General features: G+C 35.4%; 2 protein-coding genes across 3 annotated transcripts in view; both read left to right on the top strand.

Moving 5' to 3' along the window:
* The window catches only part of srrm4 (serine/arginine repetitive matrix 4), a 114,803-nt gene extending 104,395 nt beyond the window's left edge, over positions 1-10,408 (top strand). For both annotated transcript variants that reach the window (XM_059548690.1, XM_059548689.1), the window contains 5 exons: positions 2,240-2,568; positions 6,871-7,056; positions 7,172-7,276; positions 7,402-7,530; positions 8,366-10,408. In XM_059548690.1, coding sequence (XP_059404673.1) covers positions 2,240-2,568; positions 6,871-7,056; positions 7,172-7,276; positions 7,402-7,530; positions 8,366-8,633 — 1,017 coding nt within the window. In that variant the 3' untranslated portion in view covers positions 8,634-10,408. The remainder of the gene's footprint in view (positions 1-2,239; positions 2,569-6,870; positions 7,057-7,171; positions 7,277-7,401; positions 7,531-8,365) is intronic.
* Positions 10,409-11,420: 1,012 nt separating this feature from the next.
* On the top strand, positions 11,421-19,937 carry hspb8 (heat shock protein b8). Its single transcript, XM_059548681.1, has 3 exons — positions 11,421-12,119; positions 13,996-14,059; positions 18,760-19,937. Exons 1-3 carry the CDS (start codon positions 11,729-11,731, stop codon positions 18,932-18,934), a joined length of 630 nt encoding a protein of 209 aa, XP_059404664.1. The 5' UTR covers positions 11,421-11,728; the 3' UTR covers positions 18,935-19,937.

The following is a 19,937-nucleotide window of genomic DNA, read 5'->3' as shown; positions in this document are numbered from 1 at the left end:
AAACTCTTGGTCATTTTAAGGCCCTTGTGAAACCAATCATTTATTTTTGCTTAATAGGTGTCGAGACCAAAAGCTATGTTGTTTTTGCTTGTCTGTTAACTAATGCATTTAAAAGTCAGCTAGTGCACATTTTCCCCCATGGAAAAATATTTTTTCCAGTTATTTTATAATAACTGTGGGTAGGATTTGGATTGAATCAAACCATTGTTAAGGCATAGCACTTTTAATTTTCACAGATTAAGTTTTTCTACAGTCTTTTTTGTTTTGAAAACTGGCTAATATTGCATTGCCATTTTATTTTTAATGGGATCAATAATAACCATTGTAGCAATGCCTTTGAGTGAGGTTGTTTTTGTGGTTGAAATTTTTAACCAACGTGAGACTTGCATATTGCACACATGCTTGACACACAATTTAAACTTAAGTTAATTAACTTTTTAATGAGAGTGCTTTTTGAGTGTTTTCCGCTCTCAGTAATTACACTTGTTAAAAGTGACATGTAACTTACTGCAACACTCTATATGCATCCACTCCAACCAGAAATAGCAAACATCATTCAATATATAAAAGTTCACCATCACTTAAGAATGTGGTCCTAAAGAGTAGTCATATAATATCATAATTTAATGTTAATAATTAACATAAACCTATATGCTGCATCATGGATTTTCGAACATTACTTTCAGAAAGTTTTAAATAGACTTTTGTATAATGGATTTGAAGCCTTTGGTGATCATTTGAATGCATGGCAGATAAATCACTTTTCCTGACATAATCATTAAAGTTACACTAATTACATTCTTTAGTCTTGTAATCATTGCTAATATTTTTGTCTTGTGCTAGCATCTTTAAAGATTGTCTAGTGTGTTAAGAAAATATTCTTTCCACACATTTTTTATTTGATTTCGGAAAGTTCTAAAACTATAGATGCTATAGATGTCTCTCTCTCTTGTTGTTTTTTATTTATTTTTTTGTCTTTCTTTTGAATAAAAAAATATATATATTATTTTGTTTTTCTTTTAGATACATTTTATTGCACGGTTGGTTAGCAATGGTCTCTTTCTGTTTAAGTAAGGCATGTTTTGCTCTGTTGTGGTTTGTTTCATATACTGAAGCCTGCAAAAAGCTGATGCCCTAGAGAATAAAATCTGTACATAACCTGCACATAATTGTTTTTGTCTCACTTCACAGCGAGATCATTACAAATAACCACCGGGCTCTCTAACAGTCGTGAGCCAGTTTGATTGGTTTTCGTGCAACTGTAGCAAACTAGAATTTTACTGAAGTTTTGCTGCTTCTTTCCATTTTCCATGAAGGGTGTATAGTCTATTTAAATTTATTCCATCAGTCCCACGATAGAAAATAACTAATTTAAGACCTACAGGTGCACAACAAAGGTAACGAAAAAGGCTCTTGCCGCTATGTGGCAGAGTGGAGTTGGATTTAAAGAAGAGAGGGTTATTGTCTTTTTCTTGCACTTTACCACTCTAATGATGCACTTATGTCACCCGCTCTTCCTTTTTTCTTACACCTTACCTACTTAAGGAGGAAGTCTTGATTGGTAAGTCGATGCTATCCGCAGATACAGGGACTTACTGTAGGCCGCTGGTGGACTGTAAAATCTCTTCCGACAGGGGACTAAGGCAGAAACATGTTCTTTTTATTTTTCTCAAGGATTTACCTAGTTAGAGTGATGGAGATATTTTCTTTTGTCTGCAACCCTTTTCATATAATTATATTATTTGTTTTACTTAAGCCCATTCTGTGATGTCTGTTCAGTGTTCTTTAAAGGAAAAATACTTTCAAATTGGGGATTTCTGTTTCCTTTTACTCTCTCTTTCTTCAAACATAAAAGTAGCTGGCAGTTTATTCATGTAATGTAGGTTCTTTTTTCTCTTTTTTTGATCTGGATGTTTCTTTAATTTGCGTCTTTCATTAGCAATTTTGTTTATTGTTTATTTTCTCTCTTAAGACTCTTATTTCATTAGTTTCTTTTGTAAGAGTTCTTGCTTTGTTCTTCTCCTTTACAAATTTCTTGCATGTGACAGATTTGCATGGCGTTTTTTTTTTTTATCTTTTAGTTTCTGTCCCAAAATACTTGATTAATTTCCTTTCTGTGCTCTGTAGGGACATTTTTGCCTTTAAAAGAGTACTCAAACTGCATCATGCAGGTAGCAGATTTTTTATGTGGCCTTGTTTTTCTTTAGAAAAACAACAACTTTGCTTTGTCTGCTTGCAGGTTTCACCATCATGTTCTGGGGTTGAGGGTTTAAACAAAATGGTGATTGTCCAGGACTCAATATCCAATAAGGGCAAAGGACATGCAGATTACGATTCGGGAAATGACACGTCCTCTCCGCCGTCAAGTAAAACAGGAATCACAAAATCAAAGGTTACTGGAAAAGGAAAGTTCTTGTGTCAGGATCTGACATCTCCTGAGAAGCTTAGGTTAGCCCATGGGGACAATGCCTCAGATTCCGGCAATTCCCTAACCAGCTATGACTCTCTGGGTAAACCAGTGGTAAAAGAAAATACCCTACACAGCTCTGTCTTCAACAAGCTCAAAAGGTGAGGCTTTTTTTTGAATGTAGTTTACATTAAATTTACATTTGTCTGAATTGATTCTATTACAGTTAGAAAAAGTGTAAGTAAAAATAATATATGGTATTCATCAAATACATCACAGTTTAACATGCCATTAGACCATGACAAGTCCATTAACAATATCTTAATTTTTGGTGTAGGTTAAGCTTCCATTTCACTCTTGACATATTAACCACTGATGAGTCACTTTTCAAGTTAATAACATAAAACAAAATCAAGCCAAACATGGATTTTATTTAACACCGAAGGTGTTTAGGCACCTATTGTATCCGTTAGGATTCCTATTATTATTATTATTCTTCCGCTTCCGCCGCAAGTCTATGGCAGCACATAGAACCGATTGCTGGAAAGTTGTATAATTTGGCACACTGATAGAGGACAGTCCCAACATTAATTATAGCAAATTTAAAGTCTCTAACTCCAACTCTCTAGTGCCACCACTTGTCCAAAATTTCAATATTTTTATGCTAATAACTTTTGAACCGTAAGCCAGAAAATGAAAATTATTCAAAATTCGCAAGGTTTAGTTTTTTTTCTATTTTCAATTTTTTGTAAAACCTACTTTTTTGAACTCGTCCTAGACGGTTAGTACGATTTTCACGAAAATTGGCTCAGATCATCTTCAGACCATGCTGGCAAAAAGTTATGGAATTCAAGTTGATACGTCCAACTGTTCTTGAATGACATGTCAACAAATTTGACGAAAAGCACGCAAAAATGCATGTGAGGCTATATCTCGGCAACGGTATGGCATATTAAGACCAAACTTGGTGTGTCTCATAAAAACCATGACCTGAGATGACCTGCAGTGTTTCGACGCAGCGCCACCTAGTGGTCAGGAGATATGAAAAATGCTTATTTTGGCTTATAACTTCTGAACTGTTTGGCCAAAAATCACACAACTGGTGTCTTTTGATTCAGTGAGTCATGTTGAGTCAAAGGATATCCAATTTTCCCGTGTCAGCCGTTTTAGGCGTCGGCCATTTTGAATTATGATTTAAAATGCTGTCTTTTTTTAACGCAGCATCGTATTGTTACAAAAATAATTACAAAAATATTCAGCTCCATGCCCTGAAGGTACTCAAAAAGTTTGGTGGCAGCGCCACCTTGTGGTCAAGATTTATAATGAAATATCACAAAAATGCTAATAACTTTTGAATAAATTAGACTTTTGAAATGAAAATGGTCTCGCTATATTTTCTGGATCATGCCGAAAGCATCGATACCAATTATGCGAAAATTGGCCATACTTCCTGTCCGCCATTTTGATTAATGTTGAAAACCAACTTTTTCGAACTCCTCCTAGACCGTTAGTCCGATTTTCACCAAATTTGACGTGGATCATCTTCAGACCATGCTGGCAAAAATTTATGGATTTCGTGTTAATATACGAAACGGTTCTCATTTAGCGCATCAATGAATTTGCTGGAAGGATGCCAAAATGCATTTGAGGCTGTATCTCTGCAAAGCTTTGACATATTTTCACCAAACTTTGTATGTGTCATCGTCACCTCACACTGACCATGCCACATAAATTTGGTAACCACCTAAGCCACCTATTGGTCAAGAGTAATAAACCATTCATTTACCATGAATAATTACACTTATAAAAATGCTAATAACTTTTTAATGCATTAGCCTATTGCAATGTAACTGGCCTCAAAATATTCCCTGGCTTATGCCGACAACATAGACACCAAATATGCCAGAGTAAGCCGAACTTCCTGTCCGCCATTTTGATTTATGTTGAAAACCTACTTTTTCGAACTCCTCCTCAACCGTTAGTCCGATTTTCACCAAAATTGAATCAGATGATCTTTAGACTATGCTGACAAAATGTTATGGAGTTTGTATCGATACACAAAACCGTTTTCGCATACCACCGCAACGAAATTGAGACATCATGCCAGAATGACACTTCATGCTGTATCTCTGCAATGCTTTAGCATATTGACACTAAACTTTTTGTGTGTTATTGTCATCTCACACAGAACACACCAAAATGATTTGATTACAGCGCCACCAGTTGGTCGAAGGTGATAGGCCATTTAATCTTATTACTAGTGGTTGTATTTAGGATTTTTCAGCCATTTCAATTACAATCATCCTAAAATTGGTTTAATTGCTCATTGTTGCACTTCGTGTGATGCTCCATGCCATGCTTATCTCCTCAACTTTCCGCTGGAGTGCTTGGCCCCGTAATTGCTGCTTGCAGCTATATTTATTATTATCAGAGGTGGAAAGAGTACAAAAATATTCTACTCAAGTAAAAGTACCATTACATTAATGAAATTTTACTTAAGTACAAGTAAAAGTACCAGTCTAAAAATCTACTCAAGTAAAAGTAAAAAGTAGCTCATTTAAAATTTACTCAGAGTAAAAATTACTTAGTTACATTTTAACAGTGGGAGGGAGTCAAAAATGGGACAGGCCAAGGGTGTCAAACTCAGTTCCTGGAGGGCCACAGTCCTGCACAGTTTAGATATAACCCTAATTAAACACACCTGATCCAGCTAATCTAATCATTTAGGTTTATTTAAAAACTACATGATATGTGTGCTGGAGCAGGGTTAGAACTAAACTCTGCAGGGCTATGGCCCTCCAGGAACTGAGTTTGACATACCTGGGATAGGTCTATTAATCTCAAACTAGTTGTTTTTAATTAAAGGAATCAGTTATTTAGAATAATAAAACATTTGGGCTGTTACCAGGCAAATCAGTATCAACAAACTCATCTTTTAATGCAGAGGAAATGCAGAAGATTCATTGGAAGTGGCATTTAGATGTATTACACTGTTTAGTGCAGGACAAGAATGCATTTAACCTGCAGTTACAAATGCATGAATAATGTTTTGATATACAAGACATAAAATGTTGAATACTCATTTGAAATTATAAGAAATTAATTATTTAAAAAAATCAAAAGATACATTAAATGTGAAATTAAAATGGCCAGTATGTGTCAGCAAGTCACTGTTAATAAGTGAGTCATTGCGATTGAACCGAATCATTTAAACGGTTGATTCATTCAGGAACGAAACACTGTCACGTTGCTCAGAGACGCAAAACTGTGCTTTGGTGGCTGTGTTTGGAATTATTTTCTGTTGTAGAAATAGAGCTAAAAAAGGCAATATGGTGTCTAAAACGCAAGTCTCTTAATTAACTTGTTTACTGATATATACTGTTTACTGTTATATATATGTATGTATATATTCATGGTGATTTTTGGAGGAAAAGACGGCCTTCTTTGTGTGATTTTGATTTAATATATGAAATTATATAAATATTTGAATTTTCTGCCCCTATATCTTCAATTTTGTGATCATTCTAAATGCATTTTAGGAGACTGAATCACACAGTGAAAGAACGCACTATAAATGCGCGCGCACATCATTAAAACAAAAAATATGATATTATTGCAGACGATATATATAGCACACTCCTCACCACTGTCTTTTTGGCTAATTTGTGCAAAACCTCTTGCTAAAATGTCAAAGCTTCATTTTAACCACCAATGCAACGATGCAATTATTTAGCTTACCTCTACATTCTTGCGAAGGGTTGATGTCTTGTCGAGATTTTATAAGCTGCTAGTTTGGTCTTCCTAGACAAGTACAGCTTACACTGCATAATAGAGCATACATATGGCCAGGGGTTCAATTCATTTCCTTCGAGTTCAACTTCAGAATATGACGGGGTTTCGTTTTCAGCGGTGTCTGCACCACGAACGCCTGTTTTGACCGTCTGCATCTTTCTTGTGATTTTAGCGCCAGTTTGCCCTCCTGCCCATTATTTACTGACGTAGTTTCCAGGGAGCGATTTTTTTTTTTTACTCAGTAATTAATGTGTTTTAAAATGTAGCGAAGTACAATACTTTAAACAAAATATACTCAAGTAAAAGTAAAATTACAGATTTAAAAAATTACTTTAAAAAGTATTAGTACACAAAAAAGCTACTCAATTACAGTAACGCGAGTAAATGTAATTCGTTACTTTCCACCTCTGATTATTATTATTATTATTTAGCCTAAACACATTTAAAATAAAACTAATGGAAAAAAATTGAAATATTACTGTACTTGGCAACTGGCTGAAATAATTTTCCTTTTTATATTTAATTTCAGTTAACATTTGTAGATTTAGTTTTAGTTAATAATAATAGCCCAGGTACAGAATGCAGTCTCTCTCTGCAACTATGCAGAGCTCCTATTATATTTTGAAGTATTAAAGTAAATGTCTAAAATAATTTCCCTCTTATAATTGCAGTGAAAAAACGGGCAGGTATTCTGATTTGGAAAAGACACAGCCTCTGGGTCTCATCACTGACAGGAATCGAAGTCCGTCTTCTCATAGATATCAGGATCGAATGAGGTCCCGCAGCAGAAGCATATCATACCAAAGCAGATACTCGAGGCGCTATTCCAGAAGCCGATCCCTGTCTTCAGGGAGAAGGTGGGTCACATAGCTGCTATTTATTATAGAAACCACAACTCTGATTTGAAGCTTTATTTAGTATAACTTGTATTTTTGTATCTGACTTGTATCATCTCCCTCGGGTCATTTACAGATCACATTCCCGTTCATCCAGTTACTCCCTGGATTCACAAAGAGACAGTTTGTCTAGTGTGAGCAGTTACCACACTCTAAATAACTCACGGTGCACACGAGACAGGTGAATTTCAGCTGAAAGAAGATGTTTAATTTTATCTAAAATAATTGTTTGACAATGACTGCAACATTAATGAAATCTGTTATTAAACACATACATTTTCGCATCTCATATGTGTGGATGAAAAGGTTTCGAGAGCGGAAAAGGGACTGCAGTTCCTGCAAGAGCAAAAAGCACAGCAGGAGAAGACCTTGTTCCCCAATGAGAAAGAGAAGAAGAGATTCCCCCAGTCACCTTGAAGCCCGTAGAATTACAAGGTCTGTTCTTACAGGACTACAGTGTTATAAACCAAGCTAAAAACCTACTGTATGAATTACATAAGGGAAGTGCTCTGCTGATCTTTCTTTGGAGATCAGTAAACTAAGATAGATATTTTTTCTACACCTTTCTACATTGATTGTAGAGACAAATCTGTAGAAAGCTGAGGAATGGATTTAAACAAGGGAAAAAAAATTTAAACTAAGCTCAAAGTATTTTAGTAGGATTCAAAAGTACGGAGCCCCGCACATGGCATGCAGAAAAAAAAGTAGGCTAAATAATAAGCACGATTTACTATTTCATTCCCTCGATTTGCAAAATCATGTACACTATTTATAAATCGAGAGACAAAATTAATAAATATTGCACACGATTTAGCAAATTGAGATAAGAAAATAGTAATCGTGAGCATGTTTTAGTACATCGAGTACATTTTCTTCAATGTCATGTGCAGCGCCGTACAAAAGAACAGCATTTATTTGAAATATTTTGTATAATTGTCTTTACTGTCTCTTTTGACCAATATAATGCATCCTTGCTGTGCTGTATATACTGTATGTATAAATTTCTTCTTAACCCCAAACTTTTTTGAACAGTTATATTAATATATATTATTGATCAAATAAATGCAGCCATAAGATATTGCTTTCAAAAACATTCTTTTTTTTATCTTACCGACCCCACACTTTTGAGTGGTACTGTATTTTTATACAAATGGACAAGTAATTTTGTTATTTTATTATTATTGTTTTATTAATTTTTTTCAATTTAAAATGATTTATTAATATGCCATTGTTTGTGTTCTCTTTCCACATGCCTTCCTGTCTTGCACAGTGCCAGAAAGAGGCCGATACCCTACCACCGTCCCAGTCCCTCCGTCAGCAGCCGATCCTCCAGCCTCCTGCCCTGGCGCCTGTTTTCTCTCAGTCGCAGTCGAACTCGCAGTCGTTCACGGAGTCGCAGCCGGAGTCGCAGTCACACTTATTCTTCATACAGGAGCTACAGTCGCAGCTCATCGTGGAACTCTAAATATAGCAGATGCAGACGCAGTCGGAGCAGAAGCTATGACTCAGTGGTGAGCTATAGCAGAGCCCGTCGCTAATTTACGGATGAACCAGATGCCAGAATGCTGAGCTACAGCGCAATCCCAGGACCGCATCTTACTGTAACTGGAAGTGAAATGGAGCAACACTGAGAACATGCTGTGCTTAGATGTGGAACACCAGCCAGTGACAGGATCATCTGTTCAGTGTCAGATAAGACTGAAGTTTTCCATATTGTTGTGTACTAAACTGTGTGCTTTCATCCATCCTGCTCAAATGAAAACTTGTCTATCAATCACAAAGCCTGCTGTAGTAGGAAGGACCGGACCGGAGGTTCCAATATGTGTGCTGCAATCAGTGAGTTCTGCTATACCTTGTTCTTCTCATAGGTGTGAGGATATTGTTAGACATTTAACAAAACAGCCATAGTAGATAAAAAGTGCACTCACTCACGAGACACTCATAAGCTCGACTGTAAAATCCCATGTATGAATCTATTGTATTTTTGTAGTTTTCTTTTTTATAGGATATGTCAAAAGTGCTTGAGGAGAAAGATGTATTGCTTCCATAACAGCTTTTACTGAGAGCAGCCGCTTCTGTGTTGCACACACCTTCACTTTTGAAAAATGTGCCATCCGAATCGGCCCCACTGGCAAATGCACACCCCATCAGCCCAAATGCCAGCTTTATTTATCTTCTATTGAACTGGAAAACAATTCAAATGTCATTGCCCGTGATGGAGATGATGATGATGGTGGTGGACAATCAAAATGCAGGTGTGGAACCATTTTGCGGGTCCAGCTGTCCGTACTGTTACCAAATATGTTAAAGTACATATTAATTTAAATTAATATTTATATTCATTGGATTCAAGGATGCATCTGAGAGAACAAAGAAAAGGTACAATTTCCCTGTTGTGTTGTTTCCAAGATTCAAAGCACTGCTATACTTTATTATTGTTGTTGTTGTTGATGTTGTTGTTTTTGTCATTTTTAAATGCATTACCCTTGAGCTGTGTAAAATTATTTATTATTTTAATGCCTAGTTTTTTGTATTTTTAACTCATTTCTTTTGGGTCTGCAAATAGTGAGGTACAGATATTTATTATTTAGATCTCTTGATTTATTTAATCACACACTTCACATATTGTAAATGCCGATGATATTTATAAATATGAATATTTTATAAAGCATATTTATTGGTTGTACATCAGTGGAACAGCAGAGAAACTATTACAGACTTGGAGAAATGAAGATGGTTGTCATAAGAAATCAGTCAGAGTGTCTAGATCAAGGATTTTTTTAAAGGATCAAAGATATATTTGGAGTGCGATACAGCTTGATGAAATGGCGTGTAAAAATCATCACCTTCATCGCGACAGATGATGGCAGTTTCTTTGTTTCTGTGTCATAAAGTCTATTTGAATGCTTGTTAAACGAAGGCATGGTGATCTCTATGCACTGTATATTATTAGCTGTCTGACTGTTGTGAATTTGACACTTGTACAGATAAGTTGAGGAGGGGGGGGGGGGGGCTTTATATGTATCACAAATGTTTTATCTGATCTCAACCATAAATGAGTTTAGTAAATGATTATGTAAATCTGTTGTGTAAATATGCAAACTTTTAGTATGGCAATATTAGGCATGGGCTGTATTTATTGAGATGGAGTAGTGGTGTTGACTCTTTACAAGGCTGGCTTTTAATTTACATAATTTGCATTCCTTCTAAAAAAACAAAAAAGAAAACATGCTGAAATGTTGCCATGAATCCAACCTATTTTACAAAATCCAAGTGAAAACATTCTACAGGATGCCATTGGTTTCTGTAATTACAATATATATATATATATATATATATATATATATATATATATATATATATATATATATATATATATATATATATATATATTGCAATATCCTGTAATAATTTATTTTTGCACAGAATACATGGTAAAGATATAAAGCAAGTGTGTCTTTGTTTTACTGCAAAGGTAAAAATCTCAATCCAGGGCACCAGGTTGGAAGATTTTGTCAAGAACATTCCCAATTTTCCCCTATTTTACAATGTATATACAATGTTGTCTATGTGCACAAGAATATAAATGCATCCCTTGCTAAAGTAAATTACTGCCTAGTTCTCTGTGGTCTGAATATGGTATGATCTGCAAAGCGTTTTAAATAAATTATTAATCTTATTAATCCACCCACTATTTTGCTTATTTAAAATTGCACTCTCTTTATTCATTGTCTTTGTGTGTGTGTGTGTGTGTGTGTGTGTGTGTGTGATTCTGTTTTATTATATTCATATTATTCATTTCTGTCTGAAAAGTGCTGTAAAAAATGTCAGTTCATTGGCTGGATATTTTGTTGTCTAACGAAATCAAATTACATTTAAAGTGAGGATTTTTGGGTCAAGTCAAGTCAGCTTTATTTATATAGCGCTTTTAATGATATAGATTGTAACAAAGCAACTGAACAGCATTAAATAGGAAATAAGTACACTGTAAATAGGTCACTGTACACTTTTCAGCAGATAGGAGACATCTTAAAATATAACTGGGTGTATGTTTTTCTTGCTCATCTTTCAAATTTCTCCTTCATGACGTATGCAAGGACTCGTCTAAAGAAGGAAATGCAGAAACCGCGTGCCTCTGTTGTGTTTCGTCACATCTCGTGTTTAGAACATTATTAGTGTTCTTCATATGTGTGTGTGACTCCTCTCCGGCCTTGAGGAGTGAGTAGTTTTCTATTATGAAGTGAATGAGTCATGCGGGGGAGGGTGAGATTGGACCTGTCGTTGTCCGGTGGAGCCAGTCACAGCCCGGGGTCTAAACTTGGATAGGGAGGGTCTTCAGTCAGCTGTCGTGTGTCGCCGAGCACTTTCTGGACTTTGTAGACCGGTAAATCACATATAAACCATTGGAAAGAGCACTTAAATCGTCAGTAAACTTCTAGAACTCCTACATGACCCCAGTGGTACGAGTAAACTTAGGTGCGTAATCACGCGCCTGGATACTTAATTGCGGCAAGTTTTTGAAACGGAACTAGTTTTGCGCTGTTTTAATAACTTAGTTTCGTACTTCTGACAGGAACGCGACATTTTAAACAAGAAAAGTTACATAAATACATTTTTCCCACCAAGTTTCACCATGGCAGAAGGGGATTACTACACTATGGGCAACCGACAGAGGATTCCGAGGGATCCGTTCCTGGAACAGTCGCTAGCATCTCGATTTATGGACGATGACTTTGGAATGCCGCCTTTCCACGACGAATTATCTATGGACTGGCCCGGCTGGGCACGACCTCGACTGAGCGCCCGCATGGACGCGCCGTGGACGGGCTCGTTGCGCACGGGCTTCCCGCGTACGAGCATGGGCTCGCCGCAAGGCTTCAGTTCCAGGTACAGCGAGAGCCCGCGCCGATCCAGCGCGCCCCCGACCAACCCAGACGAACCATGGAAAGTGTGCGTGAACGTGCACAGCTTCAAACCTGAGGAGCTTAATGTCAAAACTAAAGACGGTTTTGTAGAGGTGTCAGGTGAGAAAACACATATGAACTTTGAGAATGACGAGTAATTGTTGGTAACACAATTTACATTAAATTACATTACATTATACCCCATAATAATAAATTATCGAATAACATGGAATTATATATATATAATTCCATGTTATTCTAGCGAGTGTCAACATGGATATATATATATATATATATATATATATATATATATATATATATATATATATATATATATATATATATATATATATATATAGCCTAACAAGAAAAAAAAAATGACACCAGATTTTCAATAATGCCCTTTGGGCCCCATATTATTATTCCATACCCCTCTGCTGCTGTCTCTCTGTGGTTTGAGAATGGAAGGCCTTTGGCATGACTTGCACATTGTTATTGCACCTGCTGAGATCCCTTGAGGATCACTCACATAAACACACTGAATTAGACCTCAAATTGAGAGGTCCCACACTGCACTACTTCCTTTGCATTTTTTTTTTCTCTTTAATGACCAAAGTCCTTTAGTAAAACTTATAAAGCGGAAAGGGCAAAGTACAGTTTCTGTCTGCTCCAGAAATACTTTATATTTGTTGATTGTGATGGCAGGACAGAAGTTCAGAGTTCAGGATGGAGCAAAGGCCTGGCGGGTTGGGATTTTTAGAAACACTGTGCTGGTATGCCAGCTGGGTCACTCAGTCACAGAGGGAGGAGTGTGGGAACGTCACATAACCTCATTTTAAAAGTGTCACACAGAAATATCAAAGTGAACTACCCTATGCTCTGATTAACCAAAGACCTTTTCACAGACCTCAGATTCTGGCAATCATTTTTGGAACACCTTGAAAATCAGCAAAACATTAACTTTGTCCTGAGGAAAGGCATTGTCAAACAAATGACACAGCCATGTCTGAACATCTTTGTTATATAGTGCACAGTATGTCAATATGGAAATGCATGGAAACTAAAAAATAAAATAAAAAAGGTAATTTGCGACTTTTTATATCACAATTGAGTTTATATCCCATAATTCAGACTTTATTCTCAAAATTGCAATTGCAAGTTATAAACCAGCAATTCTGAATTTTTATTTTTTTATTTTATATATTTTTTACAGAATTTGCATAAATTCGCAATTATGAATACATAAATTGCAATTGTGATAAATAAACTCGCAATTTAAAGAAATAAAAAAGTACAATTAGCATTATTATATTTTTATTCTGTGACTGAAATAAGTTTCCATATAAATATTGATTTCTATGGATAAACTGTGCTCTTAAAATATCATTTCATTCACATACATTTTAAACTGTTTGCAAGAATTATCAGCTGCAGATTATGAGCCTAATGACAGGAGAATAATCAATCAAATGTGTTTGTGCTCATAGTGTTCCCTAAAGAGTAAGTAATTGTAGATATGTATGCCGCAGAAAGACGCAGTATGGCATGACTGGCATTTAGTGACAAACAGCTGCAGAGAATGAGGTCAAGAGGCTTTTAAACAGGCCTTCTCGATTTGAAATAGCACAAAATATACTGTTGCCTTTACAATGACTGTAAAATGTGAAGGCTCTTCAACAAAAAAGCCTTATATGGACAGAAAGTCTGAGACTATAAACCTGTTCAGGTCTAATTTAATGTCAGTGTGGTAAAGGTAACACTTCTGTGCCAAACATTATAGCTTTTTGTGAGCAACCAGTGCTTGAATTGACTTCAAGTTACCCGTATATATTGATGTTGTATTTAAAGCGACATCTTTTTCAAAAGCAATTCTCTACACCTCTTATTTAAAAGCTGATAACTGCAGAATGTCATAAGTGTTGTATGGTCGTATCGATCATCTCGCTAGAAGGCATCGATCTCTGCATTAACAACTGCCTTTATGTCTTTTCACCAGGGAAGCATGAGGAAAAGCAAGACGAGGGTGGAATTGTTACCAAAAACTTCACAAAGAAAATTCAGTAAGTCTGATGATTGTATCAAAAGTTTCTGGTGCTTCTGATTTGGAACCTTGTAGAATGATAAAGCAACTTCCCGAGGAATGTCACTCAGGGTTTTTAAAGCAACATGAAGCATTCCCACTTCTCCACCCACCCCAACTTCTCAGCTTTCTTCTCGCTCTTCAGAGTCAAATTGGATGGTTGAGGCAGAGGAAAAGAATCAAAGTTAAGAGATCAAATAGAAAAGAGAAAAGTCTTGTTAGACTCAGAAAACATATCATGCCTCTGATGTCTGCAGTAATTAAGCGACACAGTGATTAGATTTTTTTTTTCGTCACCATGCTGTTTCTCTGACAGAGATGAAGAAAGAGACTCTAAGAAAGAAAAATAAATTAATTATTGAACGAATTCAGCATTATTTTAGTATTTTAACACAAGAGATTACACTATCATTCAAAAGTTTGAAAAATACTAAGCTACATTGATAATATGGGTAAGATGTTTTTTTGAACAGCAAATTAGCATATTAGAGTGATTTCTCAAGCATCATGTGGCATTGAAGACTGGAGTAATGATGCTAAAAAAATCAGCTTTGCATCACAGGGATAAATAACACTTTAACATATATTTGAATTATATGTTATAATAATAATTCAGAATATTACTATTTTTATTTTATTTTAAAATAACATAAATGCAGACTCGTCGGCAAAAGACATAACATATAAAAATAACAAACAATCTTACTGACCCCAAACTTTTGTTGATGGGAAATGATAGAGACTCACAACTGATTCTAACAGCTAAGCTAAGAACACAATACTCTTGTGGAAGATATAGGTCACGCATAAATATTGGGTAAAATTGTCTATTCTCAATTCAACTGAGCTTTTCTTCTTTCAGTATTGTCATTTGCCCTTCAGTAGCCGAGCTGCACAGCGCAGGAAGGCTGTAGCATTGCTGTGCTAATTGAATAGCGTCAGACCGCTAAAGTCAGCTACATGATAAGGTTTATATAAACTCCACAGAAGCTTGGCAACAAGTGTGGAACCTTCCAGCCTTATTTGGACATGATGACTTGCAAAGCTCAGAGAGTCTCTGTCTGTCTCTCTCTCTCTCTCTCTCTCTCTCTCTCTCTCTCTCTCTCTCTCTCTCTCAGTGTCTCTCTGTCTATCTCTGTTGAGTCCTCTCACTCTGACAGAGATTAAAACACAACAACAAAACAGTAAAGTAGCTCTGTCCTGAACCCTCTGTCCAAACAGCATTAGACTGAAATGAAGTAGTATTAAATGTAGTTTTGTATGATGTACTTTTTGATAATTTAGGGTCAGTTTTTTTTTCTTTTTAAGAAATTAATACTTTTATTCAGTAAGGATGCACTGAATGAATGAATTAATGAATTAATTAATTAATTATGGATTTGTATAGCGCTTTATTGTGTATTGTTGTACACCCAAAACGCTTTACAATCATGTTGGGGGGTCTCTCCTCAACCACCACCAGCATTAAATGAATCAAAGGTTTCAATCAAATACATAATTTTACAAAAAAATTATATTTCAAATAAATGTTGTTTTGTTGAAATTGAAGAATTCTGAGGAGGGACAATGTATTATGGTTTAGGCAGCTATTTGCTTTCAACAAAATTAAGAATACATTTTTCTAAGCACCAGATCTTCATATTAGAATGATTTCTGATGGATCATGTGATATTGAAGGCTGGATTAATGAGTGCTGAAAAATTTGCTTTACCATCACTGGAATAAATTACATTTAAAAATATAGTAGCATAAAAATATTATTTTATTATAATTATTTATTTTAAATTTATTTCTTTCTTAAATTATTTTTAATTGTAATAATATTTCATAATATTCCTGTATTTTTTGTATTAAATCAGTTGCTCATAATATACTTTTCACAAACATTTTTAAAAAATCATACAGATTTCAAACTTTTGAACAGCATGTCATATATATTCAGTGGGCATATATTTGTTGTTGTTTCTTTGTTTTTTGGGAAAAAAAATCTTGCAAACATTTTGACAATGATAATATATTATAAACATATTTAATATTAAATTTTTTGAAAAGGGAAAAAAGCGATTAAATCTTATTAGAAAGTATCAGGTTTTTGTGTGTTCTGTATATATATATAATAATAATTGTGTTGTATTATAAGTCAAACTCTATAAATAATTGTGAATGTGACTCACTCGAGGGGTTCATTTTGTACTATGTGAGGAGTTTCTGGATGTGCAAAGCATTACAAGGAAGGTTAGGATGATGCTTTTTGCAGTCCAATTAGTAATAAATTGCTGACAGTGGAAATTATTTATTTCATATACTGTGTTAAGTACTGGTGCATTTGCCTCTCAGATCTCTAAAACATCCCAAAAATTCCTTCACCTCTAGAATTTTGCAGAAGGAAATGTGGCTTTGTATGATAACACCATCGATTCATGTTCAAAACAAGTTCCACCTTTTCTCTGTAGAGCAGATATGAATTTATGGTAATCCAGCCTTAAAGGCATCACAATTCAAACAGACAGTAAGAACTCCTCTCATTAAATTAGCTGCAGTCAGTCTGCCTGCTGGATGATTAGACTAGTGTGTAGATGGAAATTTCTGGTGATAAACTTTGCATCAGGAGGCGATTTGTAATAATTGGCAACAGACTCTATTTCTGAGCCCAGCACCTGGAGCAGGACTCGCTCACTTTCTCTCTCTTTCTCTCTCTTTCTCTCATTGCAAGTGATGGCAGGCAGAACATTTAAATGAAAACCACGAAATGCACTGGGAATTATCTTCTAGCCACAAGCTGCCACACAGAAAATTACGTTTGTTGAAAATGAAACCAAAATGAGAATATACTGAGTACACAAGGATATAGTTTGAGCAACTTTCACAATTCTGTGTTAATATCAACTTTAGACTTGAGTTTGAACTCAATTAGTCTGGGTTATGTTCAGGCAATACCGTGTAGTTGTTAAAATTAAACTGACCTTTGTTAACGTCTTATTGTAATATTTGATTCAAAGCTTTGTCTCTTTGTTTTACTTTGTTGGGTAAAAAAAGTTGAAAAGTAAGGTATTTATTTAGATTAGGGCTGAAACTATTCCTCGAGTAACTCGATTACAAAAAATGATCAAGGCAATTTCCTCTGCCTCGAAGACTCTTTTAATTTATTTTAAATCTCACGTCAGGTTCTTTCGCAATGATGTTTTAAATGTGACACAACACGTTTACGTCACCCACAAAGCGGAAGGAGACACAAGCGATGCGTCCGAAACCGCATACTGCAAGGAGTCAGCAGTGTTTTGATTTGAGGGCGCGGACAAACGTAAAGAGAACGTCGTGGCGTGTGTCCATTGCAAGATAGAGCTAAAAGACCACAACTAGGGCAATATGATTTCTGCGATGCAGAAAACGCAGAGGGAATCGCGGAATCCAGTCATAAAAACGGAATTTCCAGTTTAACGCGGAATGGCACGGAATTTGCCAAATTTTGAATGAATTTATCAAAAATAGGTCATTGCACTTACATCAAATCAGGATATGGACTAATATCTGTAAATATTAAGGCTGCATGTTCTGCGTGTCTCTGTTAATGAATAAAGCAGAAGCGCGACGTCCTTTATCACACACACTGATGCGCGCGTGACGCTCCGGTGATTTCAGCGTCTGCTGTCTCACTAAATAAGGACGTGAACACATGAACAACATCTGCAGAACTGCTCTGACAGTCACTTCATGAGCATTTGACCGTTTGATTTGAGTAAAACTAGCGTCACATCACATACATAGAACTGTAAAGTTACGTCAACCCGTCAAAATAAAAGTCTGGTTTAGTTTAAAGTATTTGCCGGATATGTATTACTATTGTTCAGCAGAATGTTCATAGCCTACTACAAAAAAAAAATCAAACATTATTTTTTTTAAGGTTTAATCACGCAACATTTCTTCCATGTTTTATTTTTAATAGTAAATACCCTTTGTTTACCAAAAAGTTAAGTTTGCTTAATTTTCAATAATTAAAAGATAAATTAAATTAATGTTTTATGTGTTTAATGTTTAATGTGCATCTCAGAAAATGTGTTATTTAAAACCCCAACTTAATGGCACTTAATTCATGTCAACTTTATTGTCATTGTTCACAGTACAAGTACAGACAGAGAAACAATGGACTAATAATTAAATGTTTATTTTTGATGTATGCATTGCAGTCTATGCTTTTAAAAAAATATATATTTTTTTTCTAAAAAAGGAAACTTAGTTGTTCATTTTAAGAGACCCAGGAGTCTTATTTTCTCTTGCATAATTAATATTGCACTTTAATTAAGCAAAAACACATTTTATCCGATTACTCGATTAATCGATGGAATTTTTGGTAGAATACTCCATTACTAAAATATTCGATAGCTACAGCCCTAATTTAGATTTTATACCTATCAGATATGTACAACCAAATTTTGCAAAGGACTAAATCAGAATCTGTTTCCATCTGTGTCAAAGAGATATATCTGTATTGTCATTGATGGTTCCATGAAGAAACTTTAACATCCGTGGAATCTTTTCATCACCCTATAAGTAAAAAAAGTTTTTTAAAGAACTATTTACTGAAAGGTTCTTTGGGGAACCCAAATTGGTTCTTTTATGGCATTGCTGTGAAAAGCGTTCAGAAAAAATGGACATCATTCTTAACTCTCTCATCTTTCACAGAATCCCATCCGATGTGGACCCTCTCACTGTGTTCGCTTCTCTGTCTCCGGAAGGTGTTCTCATCATTGAAGCTCGGCAGACCCCTCCGTATTACCTTTACAGTAATGAAATGCCTGCAGAACCCATGGAAGAACCCGAGGCCAGACCTCAGGATCCCAGCATGGCTTCAGCCTAAACCAGGGAGTGGATATGGGCTTATACACCCATGGTATTTATTCCAAGCCAATGCCAAAATCTAGTTTAATCAGTTTCATAAATTTACTTAAACCAAAAGTCATTAATCTGCTAGTGAGTAGTCTATAAATCAAATGTCACTCTACATGGTACAAGTTTGGATCAAATGCCAGTAGTTTGCAATTACTATGTCAATGAAGAAAAATGAATGTGATAGAGCTACCAGTCAAGTGACAAGGGAAAGGTACGAAATGGAATGAGACCAGGACGAATTTCTGTGGTCATAATCATACTCTACACAAGTATCTTGATTGGAAAGTATGGGCAAACATTGTAATGGCAAGCCTCAAACCTCAAGGGGGCGATAGAGCTCCCTTCAAATAAATTGTTTTTCAAAGTGTCATTTTTTTTTATATCTTCTTGTGTTCTGTAAAAGAATGATTTGGAACAACATAATAGTGAGTAAACAATCGCTGAACTTTAATTTCAACTATACATTTAACTAACTTTCTAGCTTAAGTTAAGATTCTTCTCAAACTGTTGCTCCATCATGTTAAAATAGAGGACAACACTGGTAATGCAATTCATGCTTGTATTGCAACATAAATTAGTTTCAGACCCTTTCATTTGTGAAACCAAGCTTGCTGAGCTAAAGTTTATGTTCACATACTTGTGTAGAGTCCGTTTTGGACTTTCTGTCCCTCATATAAACCTAAACTTGTTTTCACTCTGAATTCAAATGGAAGTGCTGTTAAATCATCTGAATATTTGTTACAATGGACAATGGGTCTTCTCTGAGAACTGGGCCTGAATGCTGGAGCTCTTTCTCAAAAGCTGTTTATGGTCTCCTCTTCTTTTTTTTCTTCTTATATTTGTGTTTTCTTTTTGTGTAGGGATGTAAGCTATGAATTTTTATAATAAATGGAATTCACGAAAGAACGGCTTTTATTTATTACTCCTCTCTGCAAATCTCTAAAGTTAATAAATGAACTGTATTGCCGATA

The sequence above is a fragment of the Carassius carassius genome, chromosome 4, assembly GCF_963082965.1.
Source record: "Carassius carassius chromosome 4, fCarCar2.1, whole genome shotgun sequence".
NCBI classification, from domain to species: domain Eukaryota; kingdom Metazoa; phylum Chordata; class Actinopteri; order Cypriniformes; family Cyprinidae; genus Carassius; species Carassius carassius.
Note: the sequence above shows the minus strand (reverse complement) of the source record. Positions and strands in the feature narration are given on the sequence as shown.

Coding starts and splice junctions, on each gene's coding strand:
- hspb8 (XM_059548681.1), top strand. CDS start 11,729: ATGGCAGAAGGGGATTACTACACTATGGGCAACCGACAGAGGATTCCG. Junction 12,120..13,995: donor CGGTTTTGTAGAGGTGTCAG/GTGAGAAAACAC, acceptor TCTTTTCACCAG/GGAAGCATGAGGAAAAGCAA. Junction 14,060..18,759: donor AACTTCACAAAGAAAATTCA/GTAAGTCTGATG, acceptor CATCTTTCACAG/AATCCCATCCGATGTGGACC.